The 20,216-nt window shown below is 40.3% G+C and overlaps 2 protein-coding genes across 2 annotated transcripts; both read right to left on the bottom strand.

The window, feature by feature from the left end:
• Positions 1-102: 102 nt before the first annotated feature.
• LOC147324197 (uncharacterized) lies at positions 103-8,450 on the bottom strand. The gene has a single exon (XM_086297823.1). The coding sequence runs from the start codon at positions 7,232-7,234 to the stop codon at positions 6,203-6,205; it is 1,032 nt and encodes a 343-aa protein (XP_086153949.1). The 5' UTR covers positions 7,235-8,450; the 3' UTR covers positions 103-6,202.
• Positions 8,451-13,774: 5,324 nt separating this feature from the next.
• On the bottom strand, positions 13,775-17,192 carry LOC147324196 (uncharacterized). The gene has a single exon (XM_086297824.1). It carries the CDS (start codon positions 16,354-16,356, stop codon positions 15,325-15,327), a length of 1,032 nt encoding a protein of 343 aa, XP_086153950.1. The 5' UTR covers positions 16,357-17,192; the 3' UTR covers positions 13,775-15,324.
• Between the last annotated feature and the right edge of the window lie 3,024 nt (positions 17,193-20,216).

Raw genomic sequence — 20,216 nt, 5'->3', positions numbered from 1 at the left:
TCAGCGCTCTTTGAGCCTTTGATCCTTTGTTTCATCACAGGATCACATGACAGCTGTGCGTAATTCTGCGCATACTCAGAGAATACCCATTGTGACGCACGGTTTTGTTTTGAATTTTTTTTAAATACCCTGAAAACACTCCAAACAGTGTTTCCAACTTAGCGATTTTGTCGCTATATTTAGGGAGTTTTCAAACCCCCCTTAGCGTCGTTTTTTTTTTTTTTTCTAAAAAGCGACTTGCGACAAATCTGGCGGCTTTTTCTGGTGTTATTGGAGGCTTATTTATGACGACTTTTGACGTGAAAGCGCTTGTTGCTCTTACTCTCAACAAGCAGCGGGTGCTGCCGTGGGCACCTCGCTCGTGCCAAAGCGCTCACAGGCGGAGGATAGTCCTCCTCCAGCCGCTGTCAGGGCAGGAGATGTTCACGTGCGTCCAAACTGCAAATGAATCGCGCACGAGCAAAGCCGCCGCTCCCGCACTGACTGTAACGCAGTCAATTCTTCTTTTACTGTTATGCTGTTTTGTGGATCACAAGGTTTAAAACTACTTGTAAACACACACACATACAGTAACTCCACCCTAACCTGCAGCTGCAGCGCAATTAACAACGAAAATTGTTTGTAAACGTGTCCTGGAGTTTACAGGTGCAGACAGTGCAACAGCTTCCAGGTCATTTATTCTGCCAATATGGCAAGAAGGTAGTGATGGCCCGCTTGAAGCTGACGCTCCGGAGCGTGTGTCGAAAAAAACAACACACTGGTTCAGAAGCACTGTGTCGAGGCTTGCTTCGTTTGGCAAAAGTCACGTGACCAGTGACGTCCGAAGCTTCATTACGCACGTAACTGCTTCGGTACCTGATTCAAACGGATATAAGGAAGTGAATCATCCACGGGATTCGTGGAGTGTGTTGATGGTGACAGAGAGCGAAGAGGTGATCATTCCACTGACAGATATGGAGCCAGCGAGGAAGAGAGGACATTCTGGCGTGTGGGAATATTTTGAGTTGATTTTGCTCAATTCATTTTATCTGCCGAAGTGAAAAACTTGAAATGTCCAAAATCATGTTTTCATAATGTAAATATCATTACAGCATATGACTTCAGGAACACTTCCATGTGAATTAAAGCTAATGAAGACTACAAAAATGTATTTGACACTATACGTACATTACATTGCTACACAGTTTAGAAAATCATTTTGTTTATTGTTTTTAGGTGATAGTCTGCAGGACCCAGGAATACCTGCATATCTACCAGCTTGCAGTGTAGTTCCTGCACTCCACAGCCTCTTCTGTTCCATGCAAGTGGATTTTCTCCAGGGCAGGAGAAACTATTTCTAAGAAAAGAAACAGACTCAGCCAGCGCACAGTAACACTAATCCTCTTTTTAAATGTAAATAACAAAAGGGCTACCTGACATAGAGCATGTTTTTACTTTGCAAGTTCTTGATTAGGGGTGGGTTTTGATTATCGCCTTTCTGATTACAATCCATGCTAAATTGAATAAAGTGATATTGATTCATTAAAATCCCGTGTCGATTTGTAAATTAACGTTATTATGCCTGAAACGCCAGCATCTCAGGTTAAACCTCACAACATGTCGTCAAACACCATACAGCTAACACAGTAACTGGGAGCAGGTTTACGGATTCTGCATACAAACGTGAACACAGAGCGCGGACCCGACGCGTCAGAGTCAGATTTTGGTGCGTCGTCGGGTCCGCGCTGTGTTTGCCTCTCTTTTTTTCCGCTGGCTTCTGCAGCTGCAGGTTTCATAACTCTCTGTTTACATCTCTAATTAAGTCTCACATGTGTCAGCTTTCTTTTAATAGATACGAAATTATGGATATATACTGTTAAATGATCAGAATTGTAATATTTCTGACTGAGGCAAAACTTTCCAGATTCCAATCAAATTGAATCGGATCCTGTATCGAATCAAAAATGATTCTACAAATCAGTGACGATGCAGCCGTACTCAGCTCCCTAAGCATTTTCCCTTTCCAGTTCACAATCAATCCCACCCCTAGGTCAAAAATATGTATAGGACAATTGGCCTCATCTAATATTTTGTATGAACCTGTCCAGCTGTCCAGTGATTAAACGACAAGTAGATGGAGGCAGGACTTCACAGCAGGGGCATACTCCATAATGTGCTGTGCATTCTCATATGTATATTATATATATTGCTCACTTATTGTATTTACCAACATCAAGGAGTTATGAGCAAAGAAAGGCCACACCATAGTGCATGTTTAAATAGGGAAAGTTTATTGATCAAAATGTATTACGCAAATACGCATTACATTTTTTTCAGCCCCCCAATCGAGAAAACAAAACCAATTACATGTTCAAAGCAACGGAACGGTGGCCCAATATCAGAGAGAACTCCACTCTTGAGTGAGCAGCGATGATTGAGCAGTCCGTTTTATTTTGCAGATTCAAGCTGCTCTTCAAAATTTTCACCACCAGATGTCACCGGAGAGGACTGTGTTGAAAAGCTTCGAGTAATGAACCGTTTTTCAATACAAGCTTCAGTGCTTCGGAAAGCTTCATTTGGCCATCACTACAAGAAGGTCATAACTGCTTCAAGCACTGTCTATATCAGGGGTAGGCAACGCCAGGCTTCGAGGGCCGGTGTCCTGCAGGCTTTAGATCTCACCCTGGGTCAACACACCTGAATCAAATGATTAGTTCATTACCAGCCCCCTGGAGAACTTCAAGACATGTTGAGGAGGTAATTTAGCCATTTGAATCAGCTGTGTTGGTTCAAGGACACATCTAAAACCTGCAGGACTCTGAGACAGGAGAGTCAAGCTCTTCACGTTGAGGACCAAGATTCTCCTGTGTCGGGACCACATCAGTAGATGGTTCTGAGACTGGAGAAACAAGCTCCTCAGGTTCAGGAGCACTACTATGACAATTTCCCACATGCCAAAGCAACGGAGGAATGTGCTTCATTTGAGCACAACACACAGGGAACCAGCAGTCAGTGATGGGCAATAGAGGAAGCCTGGAAGCAAGAAGCAATCCTGGACTACAATAGGCACAAATACAGCTTGGATAACCTAGAGAGGATGTCAGTCAGTACAGCCTTCCCTTGTTAGCAAGTAAAACCTGGTTCCGTTTTGTTTCCTTGCTTTCGTGAATGAGAATAAGTTTCTAAATTAGCGGGGCCTGTGGAAGCGCAGACCTAACAGAGTGTGCCATGTGTTGTGCTGTGTGTCACGTCACATGTGTATTCATACCTCACAGTGAATATAAACCACTAAGCCCACCAGCTAAATCCTGCAACCACACAGACCATACTGATGGATTACCACAGAGTAAAAATGGCTTGAGCAAGAAAGATCAGAACTCAGCCTAAACCTCCTGTGAATGAGACGAACTGTGTTTGACCTCCAGTGGGACAGATCATCTTAGAATTGTAGACATATTCTTGCTCTATGACAGATTCCCCGACTCATCTTCAGCCTGTTTCCAGCATTTCCTTTTCTGTTAGCTGCCACTTTAGCCAAGCAGCAGCGTGAGTACAAATTACAACCTAAAAAAGCCAAAAAACTGTGACCTGTTCTCAGTTTTCTACCACGGTCTATCCATCTCTTAAATCTTAATGTTGATTCAGAGGTTTGCCTCTTTATTTAATTTAATAACAGTACAGTACTTTGTTTTTGGTAAGCATTGTTCTTAAGGTAAATATGTAAAAATTGTGTGTGTTTCAGTTCTGTGTCTTGTGTACTGTTTGTTCGTACATGTGTCTTTCTTGCTACTGTTACATCCAAATTTCCCCTTGTGGGACAATTCAAGGATTATTCTATTCTATGTCATTTGTTCACAGCCTCTCCCAGTCAGAGCTTTTCTCCATGCTTGTCTTACTGCACATGATGTTATTAGCACAACCACTTTAAAGGTGATAATTTAGGACTTCATCAATAACACAGACAGCAATGTAGTTAAACATCTTACACTTCATTTTTATTAGCAATGAACTTAACCTACATACACATTGTATTTATCACTACCACTCATTACAATATTCATTGTTTGCTCAAATGTAATTAATACTTTCATTTTTCTAAAAATACCTCAAAACACAATTGTATGGAAGTAATAAAACACAAACAAATCAGTAAAATATGTATTTTACAAAATTGTGCTAGATAACATTCTGCAGTATTGCACAAACTCTTTCCAATGACAAGTAAAATATAAACTATTTTGACCACTTTTTTCCATTTGACTGCATAAAAATGAACATTTACAAAGAGTTATCTTATCTTATCTAACTGTTAATTTAGACTTCATCATTATGCAATGCATACCCTGCTGCATCTAAGCCCAAACCAGTAACCAGGCAGAAGTACAGAACAGTGTCCCTGGTAAATGAAGAGGAATCAAACGGGGCTTGCGTTTGTGTGTGTGTATTTGTGTTTTAATACATGGTGGTGAAGCATCTTTTTTAAGACCCAAAGGGTTACTTTGGATATTTACAAGTCTGCTTTAACTCCAAATGATCAAAATTTAGATATCTATAAATTTCTAAGAGATCATAGTCATGTTTCTGCAGTCAAGCGACTAGTCTAAATTATGCGTGGTGACACTGCACTATTTTACAGAACCAGACTTCTAAAGGTCCAAACTAATCCTTTAACATTATATAGAAACATATGCACATTTACAAAAAACAACAAAAAGCAAAACAAAACAAATCGAGAACTCCAAGGAAGATCTCCTCTATTTTGTTCGCTAGCTGTCTAGCTTCACATGGTCACGTGTCGTGAGGGCAGCATAGTGAGGCTGCACTGACTTACAAAGCTTGCTCTACCCTAGGCAGTTCAAACACAGAACACGTCTTTGTACAAGCACAAGACACAGCAGTCGCTAAATAAACTAGAAAAGATTTGTCACCTGAACAGAGTTTGTGTGGATTCTATCAGTCATGTGTTAGCAGGGTGAACAGCAGTGGGCTGTGTTTATTCCTAGTGAGTCCAACTTCTTTACCAGCTTCTGGGGAAGTTAGGTTATATATTACCAGTAACTTTTCAGATCAAAAGGTGATAAAGTTCAGATTTTTTTTCACCATATCATTGATGAAACTTACTTTTTTTTTTTTTTTTAAATTTCAGCATCAGGGACAAGGCTGTTAATTGTTAAGGTCAAGGTTAAGCATGTGTACTCTGTGTGAACACTCGAGAGCAACAGAACATGATCTGGGATGCACTGAACAGGTTCCTGAAAACTGTGGAACAAACCAAAAATGCTTATAAATATGTGACCTCATGCAGTGTGTGCACTTAACAAACAATGAAAATAGAGATTTTCCATTATTAAAATATGTAAAAGGACTCTGATGTGTGAGTGACGTCTGTTGTTATATCTTACACCGATTAGTTTTCTCTGAAATGTAAAAAGAAGAAACAAACATGTACTCCCCCTCCGTCTGCTCTCACCTATCATTTTAGTGATAAATATGTCTTGAATTCTCGAATTGACTCGTTAAATATTTAACCTAATTAAACCCTAAAAATGGAGTCATAAGACTTTTGTCCAAATGTTACCTGCAGTCACAACAACAGTCACCGGAAGGGGCTGAATACTGCAAAGACCCCACAGAACAATCAGACAATCCACTGTCAGTAAATGTGAGTAAATCTGTGATTCTGTGAGTAACACACTGGCTCCACGTTATCTCATCTCAGTTTATCTCATGCAGCGCAGGGCTAAATTTAAAATTATTAAATACTTAAGACAATGTATATTCTTCTATGACAAAAAATACAAGTGTTCATTTAAGCAAATAAACAGAGCCGTAAGAGATGTTTTTCAGAAACTGTTGTCTTTATTTTGATTTGCAACTAACAAATTTTTAAAAAATTTGTAGTTTTTGTTGTGCTCTCTATTATGTGAACCCCTCACCTAATTTGTTATGTTTTTTAACAAATTAAACCCCAACAATCAAATGATCCCCTGTGAGCAAGCACTAGGCACGGTGGAAAGGAAAAACTCCCTTTAAACAGGAAGAAACCTTTGACAGAACCAGGCTCAGGAAGGGGCAGCCATCTGTCGCGACTGGTTGGGGGGTGAGAGGCAAAAGAAAAGAAAAATGAGAGCACAAGTTAGCTAAATGTTGCTTATGTTGTCTGATATGAACAACGTATGGTTTTCTGGACTGTGGATGAAAAGCAGTCCATCATTACTAGTCTTTAAAAAGGGACTAATCGATCACCAAGGTGGCAATATGGCTCAACGAGGCCATAGACAGAGTTAAATAGGCAATCACTGTTAAGCACTGAAAAGCCCCAGTAACCCGCAGCTATAATAAGGCCTACTGCGGCAACACCTAAACCTATTTTAAGTAGGCGTTTGGCACCATGACGCCATGAACCACTAGTCGGAGCCACGTCAGGAGATGGTTCTGAGACAGGAGAATCAAGCTCCTCAGGTTGAAGACCAAGATTCTCCTGTGTCGGAACCACGTCAGGAGGTGGTTCCAAAGCAGGAAAAAAAAGCTCCTCGGGTTCAGGAGCAAAATTCTCCTGTGTCAGGACCACAGGTGGTTCCAAGGCAGGAAAAAAAAGCTCCTCGGGTTCAGGAGCAAAATTCTCCTGTGTCAGGACCACAGGTGGTTCCAAGGCAGGAAAAAAAAGCTCCTCAGGTTCAGGAGCAAAATTCTCCAGCTGCAGAGCCTCCAGAGATTCCACCTGTGACTGTTGTTCTTGGTACTCAAGAGGCTCTAAAGTTTTCTTGAGTTCGTCTCTCTCCCTTTCAATAAGTGACAACTGAGCAGCAATGCTGCTGTTCTGTCTAAGGAGATATTCTTCCTTTTCCAGAAAGTCACGGTGCATCATTTGAACGGTGTTAACCTGTTCCTGCAATTTAGCCTCCAGAGAATCCACCCTTGACTGTTTTTCATCCAGAGCCTGTCTCACCCGACGCTGAAGAACACATATTTCTTTTTTCAGCTCAATTATTTGTTCAGTCTTGTGATCTATTTCTCTATTCTGTTTTTCTATTATCTCTTCTTTTTTTGTTATTTTGTGGTGAGCTTCTCCCACTTGGTGCTCAAGTCTCTCTAACTCTGCCTTGACATCACGGTGGATCGTACTAATTTGTTCTTGTATTTTCATTTGAAGGTCTCTATACGATATTTCTCTCTCCACTAACCCATATAGTTCGTTTGATTCCGCTGGAATCGCTCTGTCAGACTGTGAATTATTGACTATTTCTCGTGACATTTCTTTAAAAGCTTAATGCAACGTGTCGAAAGAAAAATACGTGTGCTTAATTATTTAACTTTAAAATAGTCCCTTTCTGAAAGGTTTCTGGTTTGCTAAACACAACTCGCTGTTTCTGAAAATGTTCCAAGTAAAACTGTGTTTGCAAAGGTGAAGAGGGGCTATTTATAGACTTTTGTGGCAGCGAATTTGACGTCAGCGCTCTTTGAGCCTTTGATCCTTTGTTTCATCACAGGATCACATGACAGCTGTGCGTAATTCTGCGCATACTCAGAGAATACCCATTGTGACGCACGGTTTTGTTTTGAATTTTTTTTAAATACCCTGAAAACACTCCAAACAGTGTTTCCAACTTAGCGATTTTGTCGCTATATTTAGGGAGTTTTCAAACCCCCCTTAGCGTCGTTTTTTTTTTTTTTTTCTAAAAAGCGACTTGCGACAAATCTGGCGGCTTTTTCTGGTGTTATTGGAGGCTTATTTATGACGACTTTTGACGTGAAAGCGCTTGTTGCTCTTACTCTCAACAAGCAGCGGGTGCTGCCGTGGGCACCTCGCTCGTGCCAAAGCGCTCACAGGCGGAGGATAGTCCTCCTCCAGCCGCTGTCAGGGCAGGAGATGTTCACGTGCGTCCAAACTGCAAATGAATCGCGCACGAGCAAAGCCGCCGCTCCCGCACTGACTGTAACGCAGTCAATTCTTCTTTTACTGTTATGCTGTTTTGTGGATCACAAGGTTTAAAACTACTTGTAAACACACACACATACAGTAACTCCACCCTAACCTGCAGCTGCAGCGCAATTAACAACGAAAATTGTTTGTAAACGTGTCCTGGAGTTTACAGGTGCAGACAGTGCAACAGCTTCCAGGTCATTTATTCTGCCAATATGGCAAGAAGGTAGTGATGGCCCGCTTGAAGCTGACGCTCCGGAGCGTGTGTCGAAAAAAACAACACACTGGTTCAGAAGCACTGTGTCGAGGCTTGCTTCGTTTGGCAAAAGTCACGTGACCAGTGACGTCCGAAGCTTCATTACGCACGTAACTGCTTCGGTACCTGATTCAAACGGATATAAGGAAGTGAATCATCCACGGGATTCGTGGAGTGTGTTGATGGTGACAGAGAGCGAAGAGGTGATCATTCCACTGACAGATATGGAGCCAGCGAGGAAGAGAGGACATTCTGGCGTGTGGGAATATTTTGAGTTGATTTTGCTCAATTCATTTTATCTGCCGAAGTGAAAAACTTGAAATGTCCAAAATCATGTTTTCATAATGTAAATATCATTACAGCATATGACTTCAGGAACACTTCCATGTGAATTAAAGCTAATGAAGACTACAAAAATGTATTTGACACTATACGTACATTCAGAGGTGTGGACTCGAGTCACATGACTTGGACTCGAGTCAGACTCGAGTCATTAATTTTATGACTTTAGACTTGACTTGAAAAAATGTTCTAAGACTTGTGACTTGACTTGGACTTTTACACCAATGACTTGGGACTTGAATTGGACTTGAACCGGTTTACTTGAAAAGACTTGATATTTTACCCCAAATATAAAATTTAACATGCATATTATATGGAGATTGAAAATGTGACGTCATTCACGGGTAGAACCGCAAAGGATTCTGGGAACTCGTGGCAAGCGGTACTACCGCACGCAGGCTTTCAATTAAAATCAGTTACACAGCGATAAAAAGAAACACAAAAATGTCAAGAAGCTGTTGTATTATTAACTGCAATAGCCGGTCGCATGACAGCCACGGGAAGCCGACGGGTAAAGAGATCGGTTGTTATCGGATTACGTCGTTGAAGAGAAATTGTTCGAGCCATGTTTCCGAAGTAACAAAGACGCGACTGGATTGCAGCCATTCAAAGACCAAATATAACGTCCCAGAACACTCCAGCTCACAGGTTAGTCTGCTCCAAGCATTTACACGAAGGTCAGTGTTTTTTAGTAGTTAATACGTCATTTTTCATAACATAATTGGTGATATAGGTTACAAGCAAGTCTGGCGCTGAACAGAAATTGTCGCGCTATGCTCCTTTATTTATTGTGCATAAATAGTAAATTGTCCTGACACAATATTGCGTTTCGCTTCTGTTATTATGGTACACTGATAAAAACATATACTTTTATTCACAGGATAAAACAGGTTTTTTGTATCACCAATTGTCCAGTACGATTACAGCATACAATATTGTTGTCACTGCTACATTTCTGTGATGCTACCAGAAGTTATTTCCACTACTAATTAATTACCGTTGAGCTCAAAGGTCCTATTAATAAACGGTTAAGGAATGTGTATTTATGACGACGATATGTGAGACTGGTAAACTTACCTTTGTTCATACGATGGTCTTTACTTTCTACACGGTGCATTTCAAGGTCCTGCACCCATCCGTCGGTAAACTGTACCTGGGCTTGTTGCAGTGACCTGAAGTTACTAAACTTCATGAGTGTATGCACTCACTCCAAGAACCGTATAATTATAAATATGCATATAAATATGCTAAGATGAGATAGCTGACTTCATCCAACTAGCAAATGTTGTCCAGGCTACGTTGGTGATACAGTTTTTTTTAATGTGTATGATATTTTTGTCATGCGATTTTAAAGCCGGTCCTACAACCGCATCCAAGAATAACATGCAGCTTATCTCAGAACTGTCGGTGAAAATTATTATTGGAGCTAGGTTTAATTGAGCTGCATTTTAAAGAGGTGCAATTTCACAATTTGTGTATATTTTCTAAGTTCACTATTTTGTCATGTGTTGAGAAAAACACAGATTTTAAAATTACATGGTCTAATATTTACATTTAGCATAACTGCAACATTATTTTTTCATTTTTTTTTTTTTAAAGACTCGAAAGGACTTGAAATTCAAAGTTTCAGACTTGTGACTTGACTCGGACTTTTACACCAGTGACTTGAGACTCGACTCTGACTTGCCTGACATTACTTGAGACTTGACTTGAGACTTGAGGATAAAGACTTGAGACTTACTTGAGACTTGCAAAACAATGACTTGGTCCCACCTCTGCGTACATTACATTGCTACACAGTTTAGAAAATCATTTTGTTTATTGTTTTTAGGTGATAGTCTGCAGGACCCAGGAATACCTGCATATCTACCAGCTTGCAGTGTAGTTCCTGCACTCCACAGCCTCTTCTGTTCCATGCAAGTGGATTTTCTCCAGGGCAGGAGAAACTATTTCTAAGAAAAGAAACAGACTCAGCCAGCACACAGTAACACTAATCCTCTTTTTAAATGTAAATAACAAAAGGGCTACCTGACATAGAGCATGTTTTTACTTTGCAAGTTCTTGATTAGGGGTGGGTTTTGATTATCGCCTTTCTGATTACAATCCATGCTAAATTGAATAAAGTGATATTGATTCATTAAAATCCCGTGTCGATTTGTAAATTAACGTTATTATGCCTGAAACGCCAGCATCTCAGGTTAAACCTCACAACATGTCGTCAAACACCATACAGCTAACACAGTAACTGGGAGCAGGTTTACGGATTCTGCATACAAACGTGAACACAGAGCGCGGACCCGACGCGTCAGAGTCAGATTTTGGTGCGTCGTCGGGTCCGCGCTGTGTTTGCCTCTCTTTTTTTCCGCTGGCTTCTGCAGCTGCAGGTTTCATAACTCTCTGTTTACATCTCTAATTAAGTCTCACATGTGTCAGCTTTCTTTTAATAGATACGAAATTATGGATATATACTGTTAAATGATCAGAATTGTAATATTTCTGACTGAGGCAAAACTTTCCAGATTCCAATCAAATTGAATCGGATCCTGTATCGAATCAAAAATGATTCTACAAATCAGTGACGATGCAGCCGTACTCAGCTCCCTAAGCATTTTCCCTTTCCAGTTCACAATCAATCCCACCCCTAGGTCAAAAATATGTATAGGACAATTGGCCTCATCTAATATTTTGTATGAACCTGTCCAGCTGTCCAGTGATTAAACGACAAGTAGATGGAGGCAGGACTTCACAGCAGGGGCATACTCCATAATGTGCTGTGCATTCTCATATGTATATTATATATATTGCTCACTTATTGTATTTACCAACATCAAGGAGTTATGAGCAAAGAAAGGCCACACCATAGTGCATGTTTAAATAGGGAAAGTTTATTGATCAAAATGTATTACGCAAATACGCATTACATTTTTTTCAGCCCCCCAATCGAGAAAACAAAACCAATTACATGTTCAAAGCAACGGAACGGTGGCCCAATATCAGAGAGAACTCCACTCTTGAGTGAGCAGCGATGATTGAGCAGTCCGTTTTATTTTGCAGATTCAAGCTGCTCTTCAAAATTTTCACCACCAGATGTCACCGGAGAGGACTGTGTTGAAAAGCTTCGAGTAATGAACCGTTTTTCAATACAAGCTTCAGTGCTTCGGAAAGCTTCATTTGGCCATCACTACAAGAAGGTCATAACTGCTTCAAGCACTGTCTATATCAGGGGTAGGCAACGCCAGGCTTCGAGGGCCGGTGTCCTGCAGGCTTTAGATCTCACCCTGGGTCAACACACCTGAATCAAATGATTAGTTCATTACCAGCCCCCTGGAGAACTTCAAGACATGTTGAGGAGGTAATTTAGCCATTTGAATCAGCTGTGTTGGTTCAAGGACACATCTAAAACCTGCAGGACTCTGAGACAGGAGAGTCAAGCTCTTCACGTTGAGGACCAAGATTCTCCTGTGTCGGGACCACATCAGTAGATGGTTCTGAGACTGGAGAAACAAGCTCCTCAGGTTCAGGAGCACTACTATGACAATTTCCCACATGCCAAAGCAACGGAGGAATGTGCTTCATTTGAGCACAACACACAGGGAACCAGCAGTCAGTGATGGGCAATAGAGGAAGCCTGGAAGCAAGAAGCAATCCTGGACTACAATAGGCACAAATACAGCTTGGATAACCTAGAGAGGATGTCAGTCAGTACAGCCTTCCCTTGTTAGCAAGTAAAACCTGGTTCCGTTTTGTTTCCTTGCTTTCGTGAATGAGAATAAGTTTCTAAATTAGCGGGGCCTGTGGAAGCGCAGACCTAACAGAGTGTGCCATGTGTTGTGCTGTGTGTCACGTCACATGTGTATTCATACCTCACAGTGAATATAAACCACTAAGCCCACCAGCTAAATCCTGCAACCACACAGACCATACTGATGGATTACCACAGAGTAAAAATGGCTTGAGCAAGAAAGATCAGAACTCAGCCTAAACCTCCTGTGAATGAGACGAACTGTGTTTGACCTCCAGTGGGACAGATCATCTTAGAATTGTAGACATATTCTTGCTCTATGACAGATTCCCCGACTCATCTTCAGCCTGTTTCCAGCATTTCCTTTTCTGTTAGCTGCCACTTTAGCCAAGCAGCAGCGTGAGTACAAATTACAACCTAAAAAAGCCAAAAAACTGTGACCTGTTCTCAGTTTTCTACCACGGTCTATCCATCTCTTAAATCTTAATGTTGATTCAGAGGTTTGCCTCTTATCTTTATTTAATTTAATAACAGTACAGTACTTTGTTTTTGGTAAGCATTGTTCTTAAGGTAAATATGTAAAAATTGTGTGTGTTTCAGTTCTGTGTCTTGTGTACTGTTTGTTCGTACATGTGTCTTTCTTGCTACTGTTACATCCAAATTTCCCCTTGTGGGACAATTCAAGGATTATTCTATTCTATGTCATTTGTTCACAGCCTCTCCCAGTCAGAGCTTTTCTCCATGCTTGTCTTACTGCACATGATGTTATTAGCACAACCACTTTAAAGGTGATAATTTAGGACTTCATCAATAACACAGACAGCAATGTAGTTAAACATCTTACACTTCATTTTTATTAGCAATGAACTTAACCTACATACACATTGTATTTATCACTACCACTCATTACAATATTCATTGTTTGCTCAAATGTAATTAATACTTTCATTTTTCTAAAAATACCTCAAAACACAATTGTATGGAAGTAATAAAACACAAACAAATCAGTAAAATATGTATTTTACAAAATTGTGCTAGATAACATTCTGCAGTATTGCACAAACTCTTTCCAATGACAAGTAAAATATAAACTATTTTGACCACTTTTTTCCATTTGACTGCATAAAAATGAACATTTACAAAGAGTTATCTTATCTTATCTAACTGTTAATTTAGACTTCATCATTATGCAATGCATACCCTGCTGCATCTAAGCCCAAACCAGTAACCAGGCAGAAGTACAGAACAGTGTCCCTGGTAAATGAAGAGGAATCAAACGGGGCTTGCGTTTGTGTGTGTGTATTTGTGTTTTAATACATGGTGGTGAAGCATCTTTTTTAAGACCCAAAGGGTTACTTTGGATATTTACAAGTCTGCTTTAACTCCAAATGATCAAAATTTAGATATCTATAAATTTCTAAGAGATCATAGTCATGTTTCTGCAGTCAAGCGACTAGTCTAAATTATGCGTGGTGACACTGCACTATTTTACAGAACCAGACTTCTAAAGGTCCAAACTAATCCTTTAACATTATATAGAAACATATGCACATTTACAAAAAACAACAAAAAGCAAAACAAAACAAATCGAGAACTCCAAGGAAGATCTCCTCTATTTTGTTCGCTAGCTGTCTAGCTTCACATGGTCACGTGTCGTGAGGGCAGCATAGTGAGGCTGCACTGACTTACAAAGCTTGCTCTACCCTAGGCAGTTCAAACACAGAACACGTCTTTGTACAAGCACAAGACACAGCAGTCGCTAAATAAACTAGAAAAGATTTGTCACCTGAACAGAGTTTGTGTGGATTCTATCAGTCATGTGTTAGCAGGGTGAACAGCAGTGGGCTGTGTTTATTCCTAGTGAGTCCAACTTCTTTACCAGCTTCTGGGGAAGTTAGGTTATATATTACCAGTAACTTTTCAGATCAAAAGGTGATAAAGTTCAGATTTTTTTTCACCATATCATTGATGAAACTTACTTTTTTTTTTTTTTTTTAATTTCAGCATCAGGGACAAGGCTGTTAATTGTTAAGGTCAAGGTTAAGCATGTGTACTCTGTGTGAACACTCGAGAGCAACAGAACATGATCTGGGATGCACTGAACAGGTTCCTGAAAACTGTGGAACAAACCAAAAATGCTTATAAATATGTGACCTCATGCAGTGTGTGCACTTAACAAACAATGAAAATAGAGATTTTCCATTATTAAAATATGTAAAAGGACTCTGATGTGTGAGTGACGTCTGTTGTTATATCTTACACCGATTAGTTTTCTCTGAAATGTAAAAAGAAGAAACAAACATGTACTCCCCCTCCGTCTGCTCTCACCTATCATTTTAGTGATAAATATGTCTTGAATTCTCGAATTGACTCGTTAAATATTTAACCTAATTAAACCCTAAAAATGGAGTCATAAGACTTTTGTCCAAATGTTACCTGCAGTCACAACAACAGTCACCGGAAGGGGCTGAATACTGCAAAGACCCCACAGAACAATCAGACAATCCACTGTCAGTAAATGTGAGTAAATCTGTGATTCTGTGAGTAACACACTGGCTCCACGTTATCTCATCTCAGTTTATCTCATGCAGCGCAGGGCTAAATTTAAAATTATTAAATACTTAAGACAATGTATATTCTTCTATGACAAAAAATACAAGTGTTCATTTAAGCAAATAAACAGAGCCGTAAGAGATGTTTTTCAGAAACTGTTGTCTTTATTTTGATTTGCAACTAACAAATTTTTAAAAAATTTGTAGTTTTTGTTGTGCTCTCTATTATGTGAACCCCTCACCTAATTTGTTATGTTTTTTAACAAATTAAACCCCAACAATCAAATGATCCCCTGTGAGCAAGCACTAGGCACGGTGGAAAGGAAAAACTCCCTTTAAACAGGAAGAAACCTTTGACAGAACCAGGCTCAGGAAGGGGCAGCCATCTGTCGCGACTGGTTGGGGGGTGAGAGGCAAAAGAAAAGAAAAATGAGAGCACAAGTTAGCTAAATGTTGCTTATGTTGTCTGATATGAACAACGTATGGTTTTCTGGACTGTGGATGAAAAGCAGTCCATCATTACTAGTCTTTAAAAAGGGACTAATCGATCACCAAGGTGGCAATATGGCTCAACGAGGCCATAGACAGAGTTAAATAGGCAATCACTGTTAAGCACTGAAAAGCCCCAGTAACCCGCAGCTATAATAAGGCCTACTGCGGCAACACCTAAACCTATTTTAAGTAGGCGTTTGGCACCATGACGCCATGAACCACTAGTCGGAGCCACGTCAGGAGATGGTTCTGAGACAGGAGAATCAAGCTCCTCAGGTTGAAGACCAAGATTCTCCTGTGTCGGAACCACGTCAGGAGGTGGTTCCAAAGCAGGAAAAAAAAGCTCCTCGGGTTCAGGAGCAAAATTCTCCTGTGTCAGGACCACAGGTGGTTCCAAGGCAGGAAAAAAAAGCTCCTCGGGTTCAGGAGCAAAATTCTCCTGTGTCAGGACCACAGGTGGTTCCAAGGCAGGAAAAAAAAGCTCCTCAGGTTCAGGAGCAAAATTCTCCAGCTGCAGAGCCTCCAGAGATTCCACCTGTGACTGTTGTTCTTGGTACTCAAGAGGCTCTAAAGTTTTCTTGAGTTCGTCTCTCTCCCTTTCAATAAGTGACAACTGAGCAGCAATGCTGCTGTTCTGTCTAAGGAGATATTCTTCCTTTTCCAGAAAGTCACGGTGCATCATTTGAACGGTGTTAACCTGTTCCTGCAATTTAGCCTCCAGAGAATCCACCCTTGACTGTTTTTCATCCAGAGCCTGTCTCACCCGACGCTGAAGAACACATATTTCTTTTTTCAGCTCAATTATTTGTTCAGTCTTGTGATCTATTTCTCTATTCTGTTTTTCTATTATCTCTTCTTTTTTTGTTATTTTGTGGTGAGCTTCTCCCACTTGGTGCTCAAGTCTCTCTAACTCTGCCTTGACATCACGGTGGATCGTACTAATTTGTTCTTGTATTTTCATTTGAAGGTCTCTATACGATATTTCTCTCTCCACTAACCCATATAGTTCGTTTGATTCCGCTGGAATCGCTCTGTCAGACTGTGAATTATTGACTATTTCTCGTGACATTTCTTTAAAAGCTTAATGCAACGTGTCGAAAGAAAAATACGTGTGCTTAATTATTTAACTTTAAAATAGTCCCTTTCTGAAAGGTTTCTGGTTTGCTAAACACAACTCGCTGTTTCTGAAAATGTTCCAAGTAAAACTGTGTTTGCAAAGGTGAAGAGGGGCTATTTATAGACTTTTGTGGCAGCGAATTTGACGTCAGCGCTCTTTGAGCCTTTGATCCTTTGTTTCATCACAGGATCACATGACAGCTGTGCGTAATTCTGCGCATACTCAGAGAATACCCATTGTGACGCACGGTTTTGTTTTGAATTTTTTTTAAATACCCTGAAAACACTCCAAACAGTGTTTCCAACTTAGCGATTTTGTCGCTATATTTAGGGAGTTTTCAAACCCCCCTTAGCGTCGTTTTTTTTTTTTTTTTCTAAAAAGCGACTTGCGACAAATCTGGCGGCTTTTTCTGGTGTTATTGGAGGCTTATTTATGACGACTTTTGACGTGAAAGCGCTTGTTGCTCTTACTCTCAACAAGCAGCGGGTGCTGCCGTGGGCACCTCGCTCGTGCCAAAGCGCTCACAGGCGGAGGATAGTCCTCCTCCAGCCGCTGTCAGGGCAGGAGATGTTCACGTGCGTCCAAACTGCAAATGAATCGCGCACGAGCAAAGCCGCCGCTCCCGCACTGACTGTAACGCAGTCAATTCTTCTTTTACTGTTATGCTGTTTTGTGGATCACAAGGTTTAAAACTACTTGTAAACACACACACATACAGTAACTCCACCCTAACCTGCAGCTGCAGCGCAATTAACAACGAAAATTGTTTGTAAACGTGTCCTGGAGTTTACAGGTGCAGACAGTGCAACAGCTTCCAGGTCATTTATTCTGCCAATATGGCAAGAAGGTAGTGATGGCCCGCTTGAAGCTGACGCTCCGGAGCGTGTGTCGAAAAAAACAACACACTGGTTCAGAAGCACTGTGTCGAGGCTTGCTTCGTTTGGCAAAAGTCACGTGACCAGTGACGTCCGAAGCTTCATTACGCACGTAACTGCTTCGGTACCTGATTCAAACGGATATAAGGAAGTGAATCATCCACGGGATTCGTGGAGTGTGTTGATGGTGACAGAGAGCGAAGAGGTGATCATTCCACTGACAGATATGGAGCCAGCGAGGAAGAGAGGACATTCTGGCGTGTGGGAATATTTTGAGTTGATTTTGCTCAATTCATTTTATCTGCCGAAGTGAAAAACTTGAAATGTCCAAAATCATGTTTTCATAATGTAAATATCATTACAGCATATGACTTCAGGAACACTTCCATGTGAATTAAAGCTAATGAAGACTACAAAAATGTATTTGACACTATACGTACATTCAGAGGTGTGGACTCGAGTCACATGACTTGGACTCGAGTCAGACTCGAGTCATTAATTTTATGACTTTAGACTTGACTTGAAAAAATGTTCTAAGACTTGTGACTTGACTTGGACTTTTACACCAATGACTTGGGACTTGAATTGGACTTGAACCGGTTTACTTGAAAAGACTTGATATTTTACCCCAAATATAAAATTTAACATGCATATTATATGGAGATTGAAAATGTGACGTCATTCACGGGTAGAACCGCAAAGGATTCTGGGAACTCGTGGCAAGCGGTACTACCGCACGCAGGCTTTCAATTAAAATCAGTTACACAGCGATAAAAAGAAACACAAAAATGTCAAGAAGCTGTTGTATTATTAACTGCAATAGCCGGTCGCATGACAGCCACGGGAAGCCGACGGGTAAAGAGATCGGTTGTTATCGGATTACGTCGTTGAAGAGAAATTGTTCGAGCCATGTTTCCGAAGTAACAAAGACGCGACTGGATTGCAGCCATTCAAAGACCAAATATAACGTCCCAGAACACTCCAGCTCACAGGTTAGTCTGCTCCAAGCATTTACACGAAGGTCAGTGTTTTTTAGTAGTTAATACGTCATTTTTCATAACATAATTGGTGATATAGGTTACAAGCAAGTCTGGCGCTGAACAGAAATTGTCGCGCTATGCTCCTTTATTTATTGTGCATAAATAGTAAATTGTCCTGACACAATATTGCGTTTCGCTTCTGTTATTATGGTACACTGATAAAAACATATACTTTTATTCACAGGATAAAACAGGTTTTTTGTATCACCAATTGTCCAGTACGATTACAGCATACAATATTGTTGTCACTGCTACATTTCTGTGATGCTACCAGAAGTTATTTCCACTACTAATTAATTACCGTTGAGCTCAAAGGTCCTATTAATAAACGGTTAAGGAATGTGTATTTATGACGACGATATGTGAGACTGGTAAACTTACCTTTGTTCATACGATGGTCTTTACTTTCTACACGGTGCATTTCAAGGTCCTGCACCCATCCGTCGGTAAACTGTACCTGGGCTTGTTGCAGTGACCTGAAGTTACTAAACTTCATGAGTGTATGCACTCACTCCAAGAACCGTATAATTATAAATATGCATATAAATATGCTAAGATGAGATAGCTGACTTCATCCAACTAGCAAATGTTGTCCAGGCTACGTTGGTGATACAGTTTTTTTTAATGTGTATGATATTTTTGTCATGCGATTTTAAAGCCGGTCCTACAACCGCATCCAAGAATAACATGCAGCTTATCTCAGAACTGTCGGTGAAAATTATTATTGGAGCTAGGTTTAATTGAGCTGCATTTTAAAGAGGTGCAATTTCACAATTTGTGTATATTTTCTAAGTTCACTATTTTGTCATGTGTTGAGAAAAACACAGATTTTAAAATTACATGGTCTAATATTTACATTTAGCATAACTGCAACATTATTTTTTCATTTTTTTTTTTTTAAAGACTCGAAAGGACTTGAAATTCAAAGTTTCAGACTTGTGACTTGACTCGGACTTTTACACCAGTGACTTGAGACTCGACTCTGACTTGCCTGACATTACTTGAGACTTGACTTGAGACTTGAGGATAAAGACTTGAGACTTACTTGAGACTTGCAAAACAATGACTTGGTCCCACCTCTGCGTACATTACATTGCTACACAGTTTAGAAAATCATTTTGTTTATTGTTTTTAGGTGATAGTCTGCAGGACCCAGGAATACCTGCATATCTACCAGCTTGCAGTGTAGTTCCTGCACTCCACAGCCTCTTCTGTTCCATGCAAGTGGATTTTCTCCAGGGCAGGAGAAACTATTTCTAAGAAAAGAAACAGACTCAGCCAGCACACAGTAACACTAATCCTCTTTTTAAATGTAAATAACAAAAGGGCTACCTGACATAGAGCATGTTTTTACTTTGCAAGTTCTTGATTAGGGGTGGGTTTTGATTATCGCCTTTCTGATTACAATCCATGCTAAATTGAATAAAGTGATATTGATTCATTAAAATCCCGTGTCGATTTGTAAATTAACGTTATTATGCCTGAAACGCCAGCATCTCAGGTTAAACCTCACAACATGTCGTCAAACACCATACAGCTAACACAGTAACTGGGAGCAGGTTTACGGATTCTGCATACAAACGTGAACACAGAGCGCGGACCCGACGCGTCAGAGTCAGATTTTGGTGCGTCGTCGGGTCCGCGCTGTGTTTGCCTCTCTTTTTTTCCGCTGGCTTCTGCAGCTGCAGGTTTCATAACTCTCTGTTTACATCTCTAATTAAGTCTCACATGTGTCAGCTTTCTTTTAATAGATACGAAATTATGGATATATACTGTTAAATGATCAGAATTGTAATATTTCTGACTGAGGCAAAACTTTCCAGATTCCAATCAAATTGAATCGGATCCTGTATCGAATCAAAAATGATTCTACAAATCAGTGACGATGCAGCCGTAC

The sequence above is a fragment of the Aulonocara sp. 'chitande type north' Nkhata Bay genome, linkage group LG7 (genome assembly GCF_057382095.1).
Source record: "Aulonocara sp. 'chitande type north' Nkhata Bay isolate Kocher_YH1m ecotype deep benthic linkage group LG7, A_spYH_male_GT1.1, whole genome shotgun sequence".
In the NCBI taxonomy this organism is placed as follows: domain Eukaryota; kingdom Metazoa; phylum Chordata; class Actinopteri; order Cichliformes; family Cichlidae; genus Aulonocara; species Aulonocara sp. 'chitande type north' Nkhata Bay.
The sequence above is the reverse complement of the archived record's forward strand: the minus strand, read 5'-3'. Positions and strand labels throughout refer to the sequence as shown.

Coding starts and splice junctions, on each gene's coding strand:
- LOC147324197 (XM_086297823.1), bottom strand. CDS start 7,234: ATGTCACGAGAAATAGTCAATAATTCACAGTCTGACAGAGCGATTCCA.
- LOC147324196 (XM_086297824.1), bottom strand. CDS start 16,356: ATGTCACGAGAAATAGTCAATAATTCACAGTCTGACAGAGCGATTCCA.